Source organism: Sus scrofa, chromosome 13 (genome assembly GCF_054392235.1).
Source record: "Sus scrofa isolate SSC_HxYL_T2T_F1_AM1 chromosome 13, Sscrofa_HxYL_maternal_Yorkshire_Landrace_v2.0, whole genome shotgun sequence".
Lineage (NCBI taxonomy): Eukaryota > Metazoa > Chordata > Mammalia > Artiodactyla > Suidae > Sus > Sus scrofa.
In genome coordinates this window covers 56459017-56476820 of record NC_139395.1, presented here as the reverse complement: position 1 = coordinate 56476820, position 17804 = coordinate 56459017, and the positions used below count along the sequence as shown (strand labels likewise).

Genomic DNA, 17804 nt, shown 5'->3' with positions numbered 1-17804 from the left:
CCTGGAAGTGAGTATGTCTGCTCACAGGGCCTTGAGGATACCTGGACATGGTCAGCTCAGGGAAAAAAAAAAAAAAAAAAAAAAAGAGCTGTCTATCAAAAGGCACAGGCATACTGATGGTTTCTGACCATCTTGGTGATAAGCTCCTTCCTTTGGAAGACTGCAGCTGGCTTCTATGCCTTTCATGAAACAGAGGAAACAACACTGTTTTCCAGGTGCCTTGGTTGTCCCAGTCAAGCTGAGAAATTTTAAGAAAAAAAAATAAAAGATAAAGAACCATTCAGTTTCAAAAAATTCCCCCCGAATTTGCAGAGACCCTGTGGAATTTTGTGGATTAACAACTGTGTTTTAAACTATACACCACTGGCAGTGTTCCAGTTGTGAGTTGTAACAATATATCATGAGAGGGATGGTGCTTTCATGATACATGGGTTCAGTACATCATCCGAGCATCATGGTTTCCATGATGTATGGCTCCAAACCACAATGAGAGTTTAAAGGAAGTTTTAGTGACCAGACAACTTTAAATTACAAATTTTTTTTCTTAAATTAAAGTCTTTTCAAGTCAAATCAAAGAAAGCTGATGGAATCAGATGCTGTGTAAAGTGTCACTGAACTCTGAGTATGTGTCTTTTCCTTTTGACTTTAAGTTCACAAGGTGGAAATAATTGGCAGGCTCTTCTTCAATTTCTCCTCTACAGAGAAGGGAAGCCTAGAGAACTGAACAAACATGAGCTGGTGTCAGTGCATCTGTTTTGCCAATCAATTTCCCCCATCTTCCTTTCTGCAAGCACCAGTGGCTCATCTCTGACATAAAGCCCTGGATCACATGAGATGCTGTGATAGGCAGTGCGTAAACCCAGGAGAGATTTGTTTTCTTGATTTTAAGGGGCTCTTTCCCTGAAATTTAACAGAAACAACATAAAATGTAGATCAACTCCCTTACTCATTGCACACCAATTCTAAAAGGGACATAGGGAAAGAAAACTCACCTTTTCTATCATTTGTCTTTATAAAGGAAAACCTGATTGCAAAGAAAAGGAAAATAAAAGGTGAATGGCATATGGGATTCTTACCCTGAGCAGGAAATGGGAGCTATTGTCATAGTTGCATCACTTTTCCTGTTTGAATGATATGTTTATAAAGATGGTGACATTGCTTGTGAGAATACACTCGCTTTAGGGGGCAAGGAAATCACTACCAATTAAGAAAACAGGTGCTGGGAGAACTCCTCTTCCTTCTTCTTCTTCTTCTTCTTTTTTTTTTTTTTAACCCTACTGTAATAAACAGAACAAAATGAGAAATCTCTCTACTGTTTGTGTAATAGACTCAAACGGGAAAAGCAAGAGATAATTACATTTCCAGTGGCTTCTTCCATTTTCCTTCACTAAATGAATTAAAGGGAAGAATGGTGGTAGAGTGTCTGCCATGTGGAGGGAAACATCTGGCCATGAGGCTTCAACACAGTCTCTCTTCCCATTATCTTGCCTCTAGTTGTTCACTCCTTTGGCTGCCTCCAGAAGACTGGAACTCTCAAATTACTATAGATTGTTGGTGTCTATCTCCTGCATCTCCCTGATTTCCAAAGAGCAGAACATCCTCTTTTCATCAAATAGAACCATTTACTGTCTCAGAAAGAAGTTCCAGGCTTCTTTTCTCTTGTGCTTGTAGCTTATGTAGATAATCTAGGTAATGTAAGAGTTCAGAACAGACCTCCTCAAAATGTACACTCTGGCACATGGATCATTTTGAGCTAAAGGCAATGCAGACCCTATGGACTCAAGAGACACTTCTTTTCCTCCCTTAAGTACCTAGATGAATTTCAATTGGGGATTTTTCCCATAAAAAAAAGGTATTATCAGAGATTAACTGTATTGTCATTTATATAGCAGAGCAAACATCAAATTACCAAACTCTGCTCGTCCTGTGAATGACCCCCTTGTCCTTGGAAGACCCATCTCCCAACCTATTCCGTAGATAAGGATGGCATCTGTCCCTCATGCTACTTTCCTATCTCTGAACTTCTCATAGTTTCGGGGTTCCCATACATACAATACTAAATTTGATTTTCTCCTATTTATCTGCCTCATGTCAATTTAATTCTCAGACCAGTGGGAACCCAGCAGGGTAGAGGAAAGTTTTCTCCCTCCCTGACAGTAACGAAGACATGGGAATAAATGCATCACCCACTACTCTGAGGCTGTCAGCTGAACAATAGGAACGAGGCAGGCCTGGTGTCTAGAGAGATGTATTCTCTTTCATTGGTTATTTGAAGAATTGACCAAATTTAGTCTGCTTCTTTTCTATAGAGAGAACACTGATGCATCATTTAATTATTTCTTTTTCATAAGGTAAAAAATCTTAAGCATTTATGGCACACTATCACACCATTCATCCACCCATTTTTAAGTTATTATTGATTATAACACTTCTTACGATTTATGTGGGAGCATTATTTGCTTAGTCACCTTGTATGATATTTTATATGCATTTTCACATCCTCACCAAAACACTAAAACATAGGAACTGTTACTGTCTTCATTGTTGTAAATGAGGAAACTGATGGTTTCAGAGAGTAAATGAATTGTCCAAGATCATCAAACTGGTCAAAGGGGTGGAACTGAAATTCTAAGCCCTGTTAAGAGGGTGTGAAATCTTAGTTTTGTTATGCTGTCATCCTTCCCAGTTAAATATTTGAGTGAGTGTTGAGTCCCAGTTTATTTGGAAGCTCTGGATTTAGACCTATACTTTATCTTCTTTGACTTACTACAGGGTTACACCCCAATAAGCCCATCATAAGTTGAAAGGGCCATTAAGGTGAAAATGAGTTTAATATACTTAATCTATAGAACATCATAGATTAGCCAGTTTACCTTAAATGTGCTCAGAATACACATTCACCTACATTTGGGCCAAGTCTTCTAACGCAAAGCCTATTTTATAATAAAGTGTTGAATAGCTTGCTTTATTGAATGCTGGACTGAAAGTGGAAAAAAGAATGGTTGTCTGGGTACAGATGGTTCTAAGTGTATCCATTGTTTACTCTTGTGATTGAGTGGCTCACTGGGAGCTGTGATGACAGCCACCGCCCATCATCACTGGACGATACAGAACTACGTATCACTAGCCTAGGAAAAGATCAAAATTCAAAGAATGGTTTCTACTGAATGCATATAGCATTCATACCATTGTAAAGTCAAAAACTTTAAAGTAGAACCATTGTAAGTTGGGGACTCTCCATAGTTATGAACAGCTAGCCTAGTGATGAACAATGCCTCCTTTCACTCTCAAAAGTTCCCATTTGGACAATAAATTCTGTGACCTCTAACTAGTAGTATGTTTCATGCTGACAAATCTTATTTCTGCTGGTTTTAAGAATGCTCATCTGCCTCTAGGGGGGAAAAAACAAAGGGGAGAAGGAGGGAGAGAGGCAGACTTATGAAATTGCGAAGGAATAGCCTGCTACCTCTGCCCCTGTGCTTTTTGGCCACTGATGCATCTTTTTTGGAGAAATGCCTATTCATCTTTTGCCCATTTTTTTTTTAAAGTTGGGATTTTTGTCCTTTTCACTGAGTTGTCATAGTTTTTTATATGTCCTAGATATGTCTCATATCAGATGGATGACTTACAAAAAGTTTTTTCTATTATTTTGTGGTTTATCTTTTCACTTTCTTGGCCAAATCCTTTGAAGCACAAAATTTCAAAGTTTGTTTCTCTCTTTCTTTCTTTTTTTTTTTTAAAGGGCTTCACCTGCAGGATATGGAGGTTCCCAGGCTAGGGGTCAAATGGGAGCTGCAGCTGCTGGCCTACACCACAGCCACAGAAACGTGGGATCCAAGCCATGTCTGTGACCTACACCACAGCTCACAGCAATGCCAGATCCCTAACCCACTGAAGGAGGCCAGGGATCAAACCTGCATCCTCACTGATACTTACAAGGTTCTTAACCCTCTGAGCCACGGTGGGAATTCCACTAAATTTAAAAGTTTGATGATGTTCACTTTCTTCCACTTTTAAGGACCCTTGCAATTACATTGAGTACGGGTGGGTAATTCAGGATCATTCATGAAGTTCTTATTTTAAGGTCAACTGTTAGCAATGTTTATCTTTCTGCACCCTTAATTCTTCTTTGCCATACAACCTAATTTATTCACCAGCTCTGGGACTAGGATATGGACATACTAGAGGGGGCCATTATCTGAGGGGGCCATTTTCTGCCTCCCACAACAGTGTTTTTGTTCTTCTTTAGAATAAGACTTGCTGGAGTTCCCATAGTGGCACAGTGGTTAAGGAATCCGACTAGGAACCATGAGGTTGCAGGTTAGGTCCCTGCCCTTGCTCAGTGGGTTAAGGATCCAGCATTGCCGTGAGCTGTGGTGTAGGTTGTAGACGCGGCTCAGATCCTGCGTTGCTGTGGCTCTTGCATAGGCCAGGTGGCTACAGCTCCGATTGGACCCCTAGCCTGGGAACCTCCATATGCTGTGGGAGTGGCCCAAGAAATAGCAAAAAGACAAAAAAAAGAATAAGACTTGCCTTCTATGATTTTTCATCCATCTGAGGGAGAGGGGTTCATATTGGTGCAGCTGGTAGAAGTTGTTAGACCTAGTTATGGAGCAAGGTAACTCTCTACCTCTAGTCTTCCTTGCCCTTCTCCTCCACCATGATTTTAACCCTTATAGCCAAATTGGAATATATTCTGACAAGGACAAAACACATCAGTGTGACTACACTGACCATCTTCAGATGAGTATGGGATAAAGTACATGTGTTCAAAAGGAGACACCAGGTAGTAAAAAGAGGTAGGACCTATAAAAATTCTATCAAAATATTAAAGCTCAGAGAGAGCCTACATTTGGAGAAAATGATAGCAAAAAGACTTTTAAAAAGAGCTAAAATTTGCTCAAGCAGATGAGCCAGGGAAGAGTGGATGTACTGCTTGGTACAGACTATATAAAACTAATAAATTAAGGGGAAAAAGTCCTGACATTGAATAACTTGGTTAATCTATACTGTATTGGGCATGGCTTTGAACTTGGAAGACATTAGAAATAGGACTTAGGAGATAATGCCCTTGCTTTAAGTGAATTAAAGTCTGTAGGCAAAGGCAGATTTCATCCTCTGATGGATGCAAGTCCAAAATGACTTGCAGATGTGATCAAAGACATTACAGAGAAGTCATAGAGCTTGGCAGAGGCCTCAAGAAGCCATGGCAAGGAGGTGTCCTTATCTTTGGAATCAGGAGATGCGGGGTGGTCTCCTGAGAAATGGTGTCATTTGTTGGTAAAAAGCAAATGCTCTGGTGTCTGACAACAGACTCAGATTCAGCTTTTGGCTCCTGGTCACTCCCTGTAGGAGCTTTGCCAAGTTGCTTGACCTCTTTGGTTTATTTTGTCACTTGGAAATGGTGATATATTTATGAACAACCTCTAGCCAGTGTTGTAAGAATTGCAATAATGATGTAAATCAGCACAGGGATTGGTAGTGAGTTTTCAATAAATCTTAGCAACAATTACTACTACTATTACTATTACAAAAGTAACTGTAGAAACTAGTAGACTCGGGAAACTTACACAAGTACTTCCTTAAAAGAGATTTTTCTCCCTCCTCTGCAACTATTGCCATTGATTTCTCTGCAAAGCTCCTTTTCCTTGGAAAAGTTATTTGTGCTTATTTATCTCCCTTTGTTTTCCTTCCATGCCCTCTTAAATCCACTTCAGTTTTTTTTATAACAGCTTTATTGAAATATTATTCATATCCCATAAAAGTCACTCTCTGTAGAGAGTTCCGTGTTTTTCTAAATATATTCACAAAGTGATGCAGCCATCATGACTATCTAATTTTTTTTTTTTTTTTTTTTTTTTTTGTCTTTTCTGGGGCTGCTCCCACGGCATGTGGTGATTCCCAGGCTAGGGGTCTAATCGGAGTTGTAGTCACCGGCCTATGCCAGAGCCACAGCAACACGGGATCTGAGCCGCATCTGCAACCTACACCACAGCTCATGGCAACGCCGGATCCTTAACCCACTGAGCAAGGCCAGGAATTGAACCTGCAACCTCATGGTTCCTAGTCAGATTCATTAACCACTGTGCCACAACGGGAACTCCATGACTATCTAATTTTTGAATATATTCATCATCCCCAAAAGAAATGTCATGTCCCTTAGCAATCCTTCCCCATTCCCCTGGCAACTGCTAGTTTACTTTCTATCCCTATGAATTTGCCTATTCTGGACATTTCGTATAGACAGAATGATACAATATCTGGCTTTTTGTGTTCAGCTTCTTTCACTTTTCATAACTCACTTAGTGTATTTTTTTCACTTAGCAGTACTTTATTCATTTTTATGGCCAAATCATATTCCATTGTCTTCTCTACCACATTTTTTTTTTAATGCATTCACTACCTGATAGGCATTTGCCTTGCTTTCCCTGTTTGGCTCTTATGAATAATACTGCTATAAATGTTCATGTACAACTTTTTGTGTGGATATGTTTTGAGATCTTTTTGGTACATACTTAGGAGTGGAATCCTGGATCATCGGTAACAGTATGTTTAACTTTTTGAGGAAGTGCCAAACTATTTCCAAAGCAGTGATATCAGTTTACATTATATAACCTATGAATGTATAATTCTCCACATTCTCATCTATACTTGTTATTATCTTTTTTTATATTGCCATTCACTTGAGTGCTAAGAGATATTGCATTGTGGTTTTTACTTTAATTTCTCTAATGACTGATAATGCTGAGCATCTTGTTCCATGCTTTTTTTTTTTTTTTTTTAATTTCCCCACTGTACAGCAAGGGGGTCAGGTTATCCTTGCATGTATACATTACAATTACATTTTTTCCCCACCCTATCTTCTGTTGCAACATGAGTATCTAGACAAAGTTCTCACTGCTATTCAGCAGGATCTCCTTGTAAATCTATTCTAAGTTGTGCCTGATAAGCCCAAGCTCCCGATCCCTCCCACTCCCTCCCCCTCCCATCAGGCAGCCACAAGTCTCTTCTCCAAGTCCATGATTTTCTTTTCTGAGGAGATGTTGTTCCATGCTTTTTAGTGAAGTTTTATTCTCCCATTTTCATTGAAACCAAATCAAGCTTTCACCAGGACTGACTCTGGTAAGTAGACCCTCCTTGAAATTCCTTCTTCCTTGTTTATATATTTATTTGCATTTTTATTAAACTATAATTGATTTACAATGTTGTGCCAATGTCTGCTGTGTAGCATAGTCATACACACACACACACACACACATATACACACATTCTTTTTCTCATATTATCTTCTATCATGTTCTATCCTAAGAGGATATACTTCCCTGTGCTATATGGTAGGACCTCATTGCTTATCCATTCTAAATGTAATAATTTGACTCTACTAATCCCAAATTCCCTGTCCATCCCACTCCCTCCTCCTCCCCCTTGGCAACTGCAAGTCTGTTCTCTATGTCTATGAATCTGTTTCTTATTTATAGATAGGTTCATTTGCGCCATATTTTAGATTCCACACATGAATGATATCACATGCTATTTGTCTTTCTCTTTCTGACTTACTTCACTTAGTATAAGAATCTCTAGTTGCATCCCTGTTCTGCAAATGACATTATTTTTTCCTTTTTATGGCTGAGTAGAATTCCATGTAGCTCATCTTCTTAATCCTTCATCTGTCAATGGACATTTATGTTGTTTCCCTGTCTTGGCTATTGTGAATAGCGCTGCAATGAATATGGGGTGCATGTATCTTTTCAAATGATAGTTTTGTTTGTTTATATATGCCCAGGAGTGGGATTGCTGGATCATATGGTAGTTCTATTTTTAGTTTTCTGAGAAATCTCCATTGGTGGTTGTACCAATTTATATCCCTACCAACAGTGTAGGAGGGTTCCCTTTTCTCCACATCTTCTCCAGCATTTGTTACTTGTAGACTTATTAATGACAGCTATTCTGACCTGTGTGAAGTGGTACCTCACTGTAGTATTGATTTGCATTTCTCTGAATTAACCCTCTCTGTTTGCTTCCTTCTCTGCTGTATCATTAATCTGTGTCGTACTTCTCATTCGTTTAAATGTTGAAGCATCCCAATTCTGAATTTTTACCTTGTCCCACTACAGTTTTTTGCATGACCCTTATATCCACCTGAAGTTAAATTGTATATTTATTTACTTGTTTATTTTATGCATCACCCAGTGCATTTGTAGCTCTATGGAGACAGGAACTTTGTCTTGTTCAGTACTATATCCCTCATTTCTAGAGTAGCACCTGGTTATAAATATTTTACATGAATAAATGTAGGTGTTAGGAAAAAATGTAAATAGATGTTATATGAATAAAGAGAGGAGTTCTCCATAAATACGCTTCTGGATTTCTAATTGAACAAATTTAACCATGTGTCTTTTGGGTAGATCATCTCTGATACTATGCTAGTGACCATTGTAGAATTTTAGTTGACCACAAAAACTTTTTTGGTACATGGTGCATCATGAATTTTTAAAAAATACTTTTCCACATCGAGCAACTATACTGCTTGAAACTCTAGCAAAATTTAGTGTTTTTTTTTTTTTTTGCATTTAAAAAAGTAAGCTGTCATCATAAAAGCTCAGTATGAATTCATTAAGAACAAATTCAGTCCAATTGTTTTTGCCTGCTCTACATGGGGGTTTGGTCAGAATGCAATTCTGTTGGAAGGCCATGGCAATAGTATTTCTTCACAAAAGCAAGATTTTGAGCTGGCTTTACCATGATTTCCTCTTTCTGAAAAGTTGAGTGGGTTGTCAGGATTTTGTGATCAGTTTGTCACTTAAGAATTTAAGTTCAGATATCAGACAGGGTTAAGATCTATGCCCTTGAGAAAAATCACCTATACAGCAAGCTGTTTGCTGTTATCAATGTCATGGTGAATTTAAAGTTGTTACCAGTGATCAAGAGTGGCATTTCCAGGAATGGGTGGTAACAGAGCCTATAGAGATAGACCTGAACACTAAATCCAGGAAAGCAAATTTAAGAAAAGGAGGCGTGGGATGGGCCTGGACCCAGGAGATTCCCCAAATATAAGTTCACAGCCACCTGTATGTTATTAGTGGACAAGGACAAGCACATTCCTAAGACAAGGCACAGAGAGTGACCAGAGAGCAGGGAGCCAGGGAGGCATTCAGTAATAGGTCTCCTTTAATGCAGTAGGACAGACAAAACAGTGGGTGACCTTGGTGCCCACTTAGCATGCTTTCGAGAGGGGAGGTCAGGAACCAGGTAAATAGTCCAGACCATGGTTCTCAAAGTGTGGCCTGGACCAGCTACAGTGGCATTACTGGAGTTTGTCAGAAATGCAAATTTTGGGAGCCTGGTGATCTGTGTTTTGCTTAGATTTGAGAACCACTAGTCAAAGCCACAGAAATAACGTTAGCAACAGAATCACTTTACCCATGTTCCATTCAAAGAGGTTTTTTTTTTTTTTTTTTTTTTCCTTTCTTTTTATTTTTATTTTTTTTCTTTTTTGGCCACCCTGTAGCATAGAGAGTTCTGGGCCAGGTATCAGATCTGAGCTGCAGTTGCAGCTTGCAACGCCCCAATCCTTAACCCACTGAACCTGCAGTCCCAGTGCTATAGATACTCTGCTGATCCCATTGTGCCACAGCAGAAACTCTTTCTTCCTTACTGGTGTTGGAACCAACCCCTGAATGCCATCTCTGCTCAATCTGACAGTTAAAAAAACAATAAACATAAGAAGAATAATACCACCGAAGCTACATGTAAAGAGTACTATGTACTAAACAGTATGCTCAGGACATGGTTAGCAGGTTTGAGCCTTTTAACAATTTTATGAAGTGAAACAGTTGCAATTCTCATTCTAGATGAGGATACTGAGATAAGGGCTTTATGAGACAAGACCACAAGGCTAGTAAGTAGTAGATCCAGGATTTGCATGAGGCAGTTTAGCTGCAGAACACTGGTCTGAAATACCCAATTTTTAGAAAGTACCAGGAAGATGGTGGATGAATGGATGGATGCATGGATGAGTGGATAGAAGGAAGGAAAGGGGTGCAGGGAAAGAGGACTGGGGGAAGAAAGGAAGAAGAGAAGGAGAAAGGAAGCCAAGAGGAAACAAAGACATGGGGAAGGGGTAGCAGCAGATTTGAAAAGTAAATATTGAATGATGCCTCCTTCCAAGTTATTTCCTTGTACAGCAGCATTTTTCTGATCTTGATTTTAAGTCAACAAACCCACATATGTTAATCAGTTTTAGCCTGTGCCCATCCTACACTGCTTCCTCCTCAGAATTTAGTTCCGTGAGTATTGTGTGAGGTATTTTTCCCTATACCCTTTCCCCCCGTCTCTCTCTGCTCGCATAGTCAGCTTCACTTAGTAATGTACTCATCCCAGTTGCTGAGGAAGCTATGACTGGTTTTGTCATTGACAGAAGAATATTCTGTGAAAAACACATCACTCTTTGGGGACTGTGTGCTGAGGGGCTGATGTGAAGCACCTCTCTGCTTCATTCACCTTGGACCGCCTTGTTCCCTGCCTCTGCTTTAATAGCATATAATTTTCCCCTCCTCCTGCAGCACAGCCACAGGGTCACTTAATCTTACATTCTCCAGAGGCCCTTTAGAGGCATGCAGCCTGATCGCTGTAATCAAGAAGTGGTGGGTGTGATCAGAGACTAGGTTTGATTCTCTGTCTGCCTCTCCACATTTAGGCTTTTGGTTTTCACGTTCCTTCCGTGGGAACTTAGCTCAAGGGCAGGAGTGAGGTTTAACTTCAGCTGAGGTACGATAGAGGCTATTTGGAAAGTAAAACTTTCAAATGGCAGTTTAGCCTTGAAGGATATACTGAATTAGATATGCCGTGTGCCTTGATTCATGATCTCTGCCTAATGGCATTGCTATGTATATTACCTGGGTGCTTTAGTAGACTAGAGAAATGGGCCGTTTAAAAGATTAACTTCACAGAATCAGTGCTATGTGCTGATGAAGCACGTGGGGGTGAGGGCTAAATGGGCTGGTTTCCTGTGCTGACTCTACCACTTCCTGGGGGACCTTGTCCTGTCTGAGTAGAGATTTCCTCATCTGTAAAATGGAGATCATAGTAAAACTTGCCTCAGGGGATTATTCAGGGCATTAAATGAGATAAATGCCAAGCAAGAGCTTTCTTATCATAGTCACTCAACACTTAATAAGCGAGAACTATTTATATCACTATTATGTGAGTATTATTGGAAGCCCTGGTTCTGTAATTTGGTCCATACACCTTTCTACTCTCACTCATGTGCTCTTTAGTTTAGCAGTTTCCTGCTAGCCAGTTCTTACTTTTTGTCACTTTCAGAGTTGCTATGGTCACCTCTTAAGACTCGCTGTCATTTCAAAGCACTAGCTAAATACAACCAAGACTGACAACTATGAATAAATCCACAGAGCCCCTAAAATACCGGCATTTCACTCAAACACTCCTATGTGCCTTCACCTTGTTCCCTCGTTTTGTGCCCCTCTATTCTCTGCAGATTTCAGATATGGTTCCTGAAGGTGATCGTCATCCTCTGAAAAATAATCCAGCAGGAACCAATGTGGAGTAATTGGGCTTCATGAGCACATCACTGTCAAGTCTAGAAATACATGGGAAGACAGTTGCATTTTATTTTTTTTCTTTCTTGTGCATTTCAGCATGTTCACATCCACGTTCTTCCAAGGAAGGCTGGGGACTTTCACAGGAATGACAGCATCTATGATGAGGTGGGTCTGTTCTCTCTGATCTTATTGTTTGATCATAGGGGCTGGCTGTGTGAAATCAACTAATGAACCAGGAACCCTGGATATATGGTCTTAGTTGGGTTCTTCACCCAATGAGACTTGAGAAGTGGCAGTAGAGGCCAAGGAGCCAGGAATGGGCATAACAGAAACTGAAGACAAATGAATTTTAGTGATTTTCTTTTTCAAATGAAATCTGGCAGAAACCAAGTGTCCTTGTCTCTCATTAACCACGATGCCAAACATTTGCATGGAGATACAGCCCAGAAGCTCCGTAGGAGATAACCTACAGTGCCAGCAATAGGAATCAAGCAGATTGGTATATGATTTTTTTAGTCAAATGCTACTTTTAATTTTAAAACTATTTTTGAAACTCAGCTTGTCTTTCCTGATAGCATTTATTCAGTGGAACTTTGAATTCTGGTCAGCAGAAACTAGGTTGGTTTGAATGATAAGAGCATAACCCATGTGTCATAAGCATTTAGCAGTTAACTTATTTCTGGATACTTTTATTCAGAGATATAAATGTGAAACCACTATATAAAGATGGACAGCAAGAGCCAAGTGATTTGCTCTTAGGACCTTGTCTCCATGAAAATCTTTAGATGTTTGTCTGTGCCAAGTGGAAGATACAGCCTATAATGAATCTGCTGATACAAAATAGAAGAAGATAATTTCAGTTTAACTCCTTATGCTAGCTAGGGAAGGGCAAATAAGTTCCCTACATGTAAAGAGCCAATGAGGTAGCAATGGTTCCCTGGAGTGTTTGGTTGGAAAGAGCTTTGAGGCTGTTTTTGGATGAGGTATGTAAAAGTGCTACGATTGCTTAGCGATGTCTGCCATGGGTATCTAATAGGAGATGGGAGCCACTTTAGCCATCTATTGGTCACTCTTCTAACCTTTTAGAATAATGTTTAAAGTACATTTAAAAATCTTTGTTTTGTCATGTGGCTCTACCCCTGTGATTATTTCCACCTGGTTTATAGCCAAGACAGAAACTTTTAAAGAAAAACATGTGTAGTGTTTTTATGCATCTTTTTTTTTTTTGTATTTATAGGGGTTCTTTGTGGTAACTGGGTATGAAAGTGGATACCCAGAACCTAAAAATAAAGAATGAGAAGGTCAGCTATTAATAATAACACTTAGTATTAACTTTTCTGGGATGCACTAGATTCTTTGAGGTGACTAGTAATGGTAAAATTGGGGCATCTCTCACTGCCTTATACAGCTTGTGTTTTCCAAGGGCTACAGTGGGCCTGTGTAGGGTATACATTCTCTAATCACCAGGCCCTAAGTACTGGTCTCTGGACCAATTGCTGTAACATCTCACTTCCCAGGAGGTCCTATCCCTAAAGATATGATCCAGTGTGTTACAGAGGCACATAGGAATTGATAATTATGTGAGCATGAGAAAGTCCCCAGGAGATTCTGATGCAGGGCTAGGTTTGGGAATAGCCTTCCTCTCAAATCTGTGTGTTCTCAAAGCTATATCCTATAATATTTTAATTTGAACTCATTTTCACTGGATATGGAAATGACTATATAGTTTGGGGTGAGTAAGAGCTTAGTTTGTATTGGAAGAAAATCAGAATTATGGAGTAATTACAAAGAGATGTGTTTTTAAAAAATATAAGTACAGATCTTATTAGCATAAACTAAGATTAATAAAATGTTGCTAAGTACAGGCTATGTTAATGAATAAATTAGTGCATGATTTATAAGCAAGTGAATACTGCTAAAGTGGTATTAAAAGTGCTTGAAAACACTGTTTTCTTAGACTGAACTGTCACCTTGAAATCTTGTTTATATTCCAAATGTGCTGTGACTGAAACTGCCGGGCTACATTTCAGCCTAGTTCGAGACATGGTGCCCAAGGCTGAGGTTGGGGTGTTGTGCTTCTCTCCTTATTCCTTTGCCCATGTGTGTGTGTGTGTGTGTGTGTGTGTGTGTGTGTGTGTCTGTGTGTGTGTGTCTGTGCACGTGTGCACATGCTCTCCCAGTGTCTCCATCCCCATAGGTGAAGGAACACATATTTCAACTCCTGTCTATTGCAAAAAGCATCTCAGGAAAAGTAATTACTAAAAGAGTTTTGTTTTGTATTTTGATTTTTTTGTGAAATCATAAGTACACAGTAAGAGAGATTGTGGTATGAGACTTAAAGAGACTGAACTTTGGAGACAGGAAGATTTAGGGTTCAAATCCCAGTGCCACCTACTAATCATGTGACATTGGTCAAGTCACTTAAACTCTGTTTGAATCCCATTTTCTTTAAAATGTAGATAATATACAGTCTATACATTTCTTAAGATAGTGGCATGCAATATATAACATACTGTACGTGAAAAGCTTGTTAAAGGGTTTGGTACATACTAAGCATTTACTAATAAGTAGGCTTCTGTTCTTATTACCGTTATTAGTTTTGCTTTTCTTAAAAAAAAAAAAAAGTGATGATGACTAAATGGATTTGAAGCCAGGTCATTGAATACCCTGATCTAGAGCTCTTTTCAAGGGTCACATTTCCAATTTTCCCTCTGTCTTGAACTACTCATTCCAAGTCTCATCTTCCTTTGGTACAAAAATATGTCTCCAATTTGAGTACATAAGAAGGTAACAGAAAAGTTAGAAAGCCACAGGAAAAACAGGAGTCATTGCACAGGCATTATCGGTAAAAGACATAACGGACATTAGACTGAGTAATCTTAATCGGAAATGATAGAGTGATGAGGGGCAGCCTGCTCTATACTGATCGGCGTACTCACTCCAGATTATGCATCTCTCCATGAAATACAACAAACTGCCTGCCTTGGAGGGTCGGGAGTGGGAGCAGAGACAGTGGGAGACCGAGCTGCATAAAATGTAATTGTATTCTGACTACTGCTGAAATAGAAAATGATGCCTGGAGAAGCTCTATATTATAAATTGGCTAGGAATGTTGTGTTTTCTCCCTGGGCACTGTTTTAAGACGGATGGTGACAAATTGGAGAAGGTTCACAGAAAGGTGATTGGAATGACAGAGCCTGGAAATAGTTACCTGGGGAGTCATTGAAGGTGAAGAAATTTTGTCTGAAGAAGAGAGGGCTTGCAGAGGGAAGACAGTGACAAAGTCACTTTTTCTAGAAATCTGAAGGGCTGGCAAGTAGAAAAGGTATGAAAGGTCTTTTTCTATGTGGTTCCAGAGGGCAGATCTGGAACTATTAGGCATCAAGGAGGCAGATACCAGTTCCACATAACAGGTCAAATTGATAGAAACTTCTTAACACTGAGAATGCCTTGTGAGGGAGGAAGCTTCCCATCCCTAGATCTGTGCAAGCACAGAGTAGATGGCCATGATTCTTCAGGAAGACTTCTCTATGCTGTTCTTTTTTATTTTTAGAGCCACACCCATGACATATGGAAGTTCCCAGACTAGCGGTCGAATCAGAGCTGCAGCTGCTGGCCTATGCTACAACCACAGCAACTCCAGATCCAAGCCATGACCGTGGCCTATGCCACAGCTTGTGGCAATGCCAAGATCCTTAGCCCACTGAGCGAGGCCAGGGATCAAACCTGTACCCTCATGGATATTAGTTGGTTTCTTAACCTCCTAAGCCACAATGGGAACTCCTTCATCCAGTTCTTGAATGGACCAGGTAGTTCTGTGATTTCTGTCTTTACATATCTGATCATTTGATGATAACTTCCATTTTTAGGTTATACAAGTTCTGCAGCACATAGTGTAAGGTTTTTTGTTTTTTTTTTGTTTTTTTTTTTTTTGTCTTGTTGTTGTTAGTATTACAGTGTTTGGGTTACTACCTAATAAAACATATTCTTTCTTCTTCAGTTTATGGAAATATAAGATATAACTCTTTCTTGATTTGTATGAGATCACTATAATGATTTTTCCCCTTCCCAGCCAACTTCCTGCTTTTCTTCCAACTCAGTGTTGCCAATTGATGTCCATGGGTTTTGCCTTCCTTCTCAGAAGCATTTTATTTTGCTTGCAAAGTATTATTAAATGACATGCTTTATTTTTCCTGCAACATCCTTTTCAATGAGTGTGGATGCTATTAGGCATGTCACTCATTCACTAGGCCACTCCCACTCCCTAGCTCTTTCCCAGCTTGCCTCACTTGTTTATGATATCTGCCTGGCCCCTGAAGGCATTTGATAGAGACCCCGCCTATTTCATGGGCTACTCCTCTTTTCTCTACCAGTCATATATCACTGGTCCCCAGCATCCTCTGTCTAGTCTGCATGCCATTCATCTGTAACACCCATCACACTTCCTTCCTTCCTCACTCACAGTGCTATGGCCCTGGATGAGTTCTTTAACTTCAGTAGGCATCTGAGTACCTCTCCATCTCCTTTTACTCTCCTTCCTTCTCATCACTTGCTTTTGTCAGATCCATAATTATTGTTCCCACCTCAGGGGCTTTGCATATGCTGTTTTCATTGCCTATAACTCCTTCCATCTATGCTTCTCCTTCATGTGGCTTCATATCCTCTTCCAAATCTCAATCCAAGTATTACCTCCTCAATGAGTCCTTTTCACTGACCTCTGCCCCTCCCACCTCATCTATGATACTAATCCCCTATCCCCTCTATGGTAAGGCTATCATATTTCCAGGTATATTTTCTTTCATAACACTGACCACATGTGAAATAATTTGTAAGTTTATTATTCACTGCCTGCATCCCCTGTAAAGCCCTGAGAATAGGGACCTAATCTGGTATAGAATGGGTAAATACATATTCCTTAAGTGAATGAATATATGAAAGAATGGAACATTAAAAGAGAGGAACTTGACATTCACTACTATTCCTTACACAATTTAAAAGAAGAAAGCATCTTGCTTTTTAGAAAGTCAATTTATTAACTCATAGCTACCTTGAGTGAGATTCTGACATGGCGATATCAGCCATCTGTGGTTAATTTAATGGAGCATTGACAGAACGAAGTCTGTTGGTCAGAAATCAGCATGCCGACGGCTGCAAATTGTGGCACATCGAAAGGACTTGGTGAAGTAATTATGAGCCTTTTCTGATTGCTAAGCAAGTCTGGTAGGCACATGTCAAAGCTTATAAGAAACTCGCCTCCCTGCCAACCCAAATTGCATGTCTGTAACCAATATAGATGTGGGATTTGCTGAAAGCAAGCTCAAGAGTTTCTCTTTCTTTCTAACCTTAATGATCATTCCTGAGTTTATCTTCCTCTGTTCTTCCTTCATCTTTCTGTTCTGTTTATACATTTCGTTCAGTAATTTATCTTCCTCATTTCAGAGGATGAGTCCCTTGTGTCCCTCAAAACTACATTCATACTCCACCCTTTCCAAGGTAGAATCTCTTATAAGGCCCTTTCTTTATGGTTCTCCATGCAGATTTTATTTATCTGGTATTCCTAAACTCTTTCTATGTCTATGTTATTTAAAGTTCCATGAATTATGTGAGGCCTTCTCTGAACTTGGTGGACCCTCTATTATCTTGAAAAGTTGATGAAGATTATGATAATGACATAAATGGGTCCTTGGATAGGAGAGTGTATACAGCCTACTGCCATTACATCATCTCATTAACTCAGTAAGGCTTACTTTAGCTGTGTCCCAAATAAGCAATTCTCATAACTGTATTGGACAATTCATTAAATGTTTATGGGTGACATTGAATGGTTGTGCTTGTGCACTGTCTATAAAGCCCATTACTGACGAAGGAAGTGACTATTATTATAGCAAATGGGAAGAGCAATCAGCAATTGGAAAAACTCAGCCATGAATTTCATAGAGAGAGCAACTGTGGGTTCAAGCATGTCACGGGAAACAATTGCTTGGCTTAACACAATGCATGGACAAAATCAATTTGCTAAAATGCAGGTCATTTGGTCCTCAGGGCTAGAGAGAACTATTATATTGCTGATAGTATATATTGTTGAACTTGGATCTCTTTCACACACCATTTGACAATGGGCTCAAAGTTCATGGGTCCCCAGTTGACTCTCCAAAAGGGAAGGAATGTTTCACTGAGACAGAGTTAATTAGCTTTTTTTTTTTCCCCCTTGTGAGTTCAATGATGTTCTCATACTGAGGGATG

General features: G+C 39.6%; 1 protein-coding gene across 34 annotated transcripts in view; it reads left to right on the top strand.

Moving 5' to 3' along the window:
- The window catches only part of FHIT (fragile histidine triad diadenosine triphosphatase), a 1441601-nt gene that overhangs the window by 1244824 nt on the left and 178973 nt on the right, over nucleotides 1-17804 (top strand). For 27 of the 34 annotated variants that reach the window (XM_021070759.2, XM_084988813.1, XM_084988796.1 and 24 more), the window contains one exon: nucleotides 11658-11726. The exons of 3 other annotated variants lie outside the window; for them this stretch is intronic. In XM_021070759.2, the coding sequence (XP_020926418.1) occupies nucleotides 11658-11726 (69 nt within the window). Of the gene's footprint in view, nucleotides 1-11657; nucleotides 15153-17804 lie in introns of those variants that run through there. 4 more of the 34 variants (XM_084988817.1, XM_084988816.1, XM_084988818.1 and 1 more) reach the window with 2 other exon arrangements.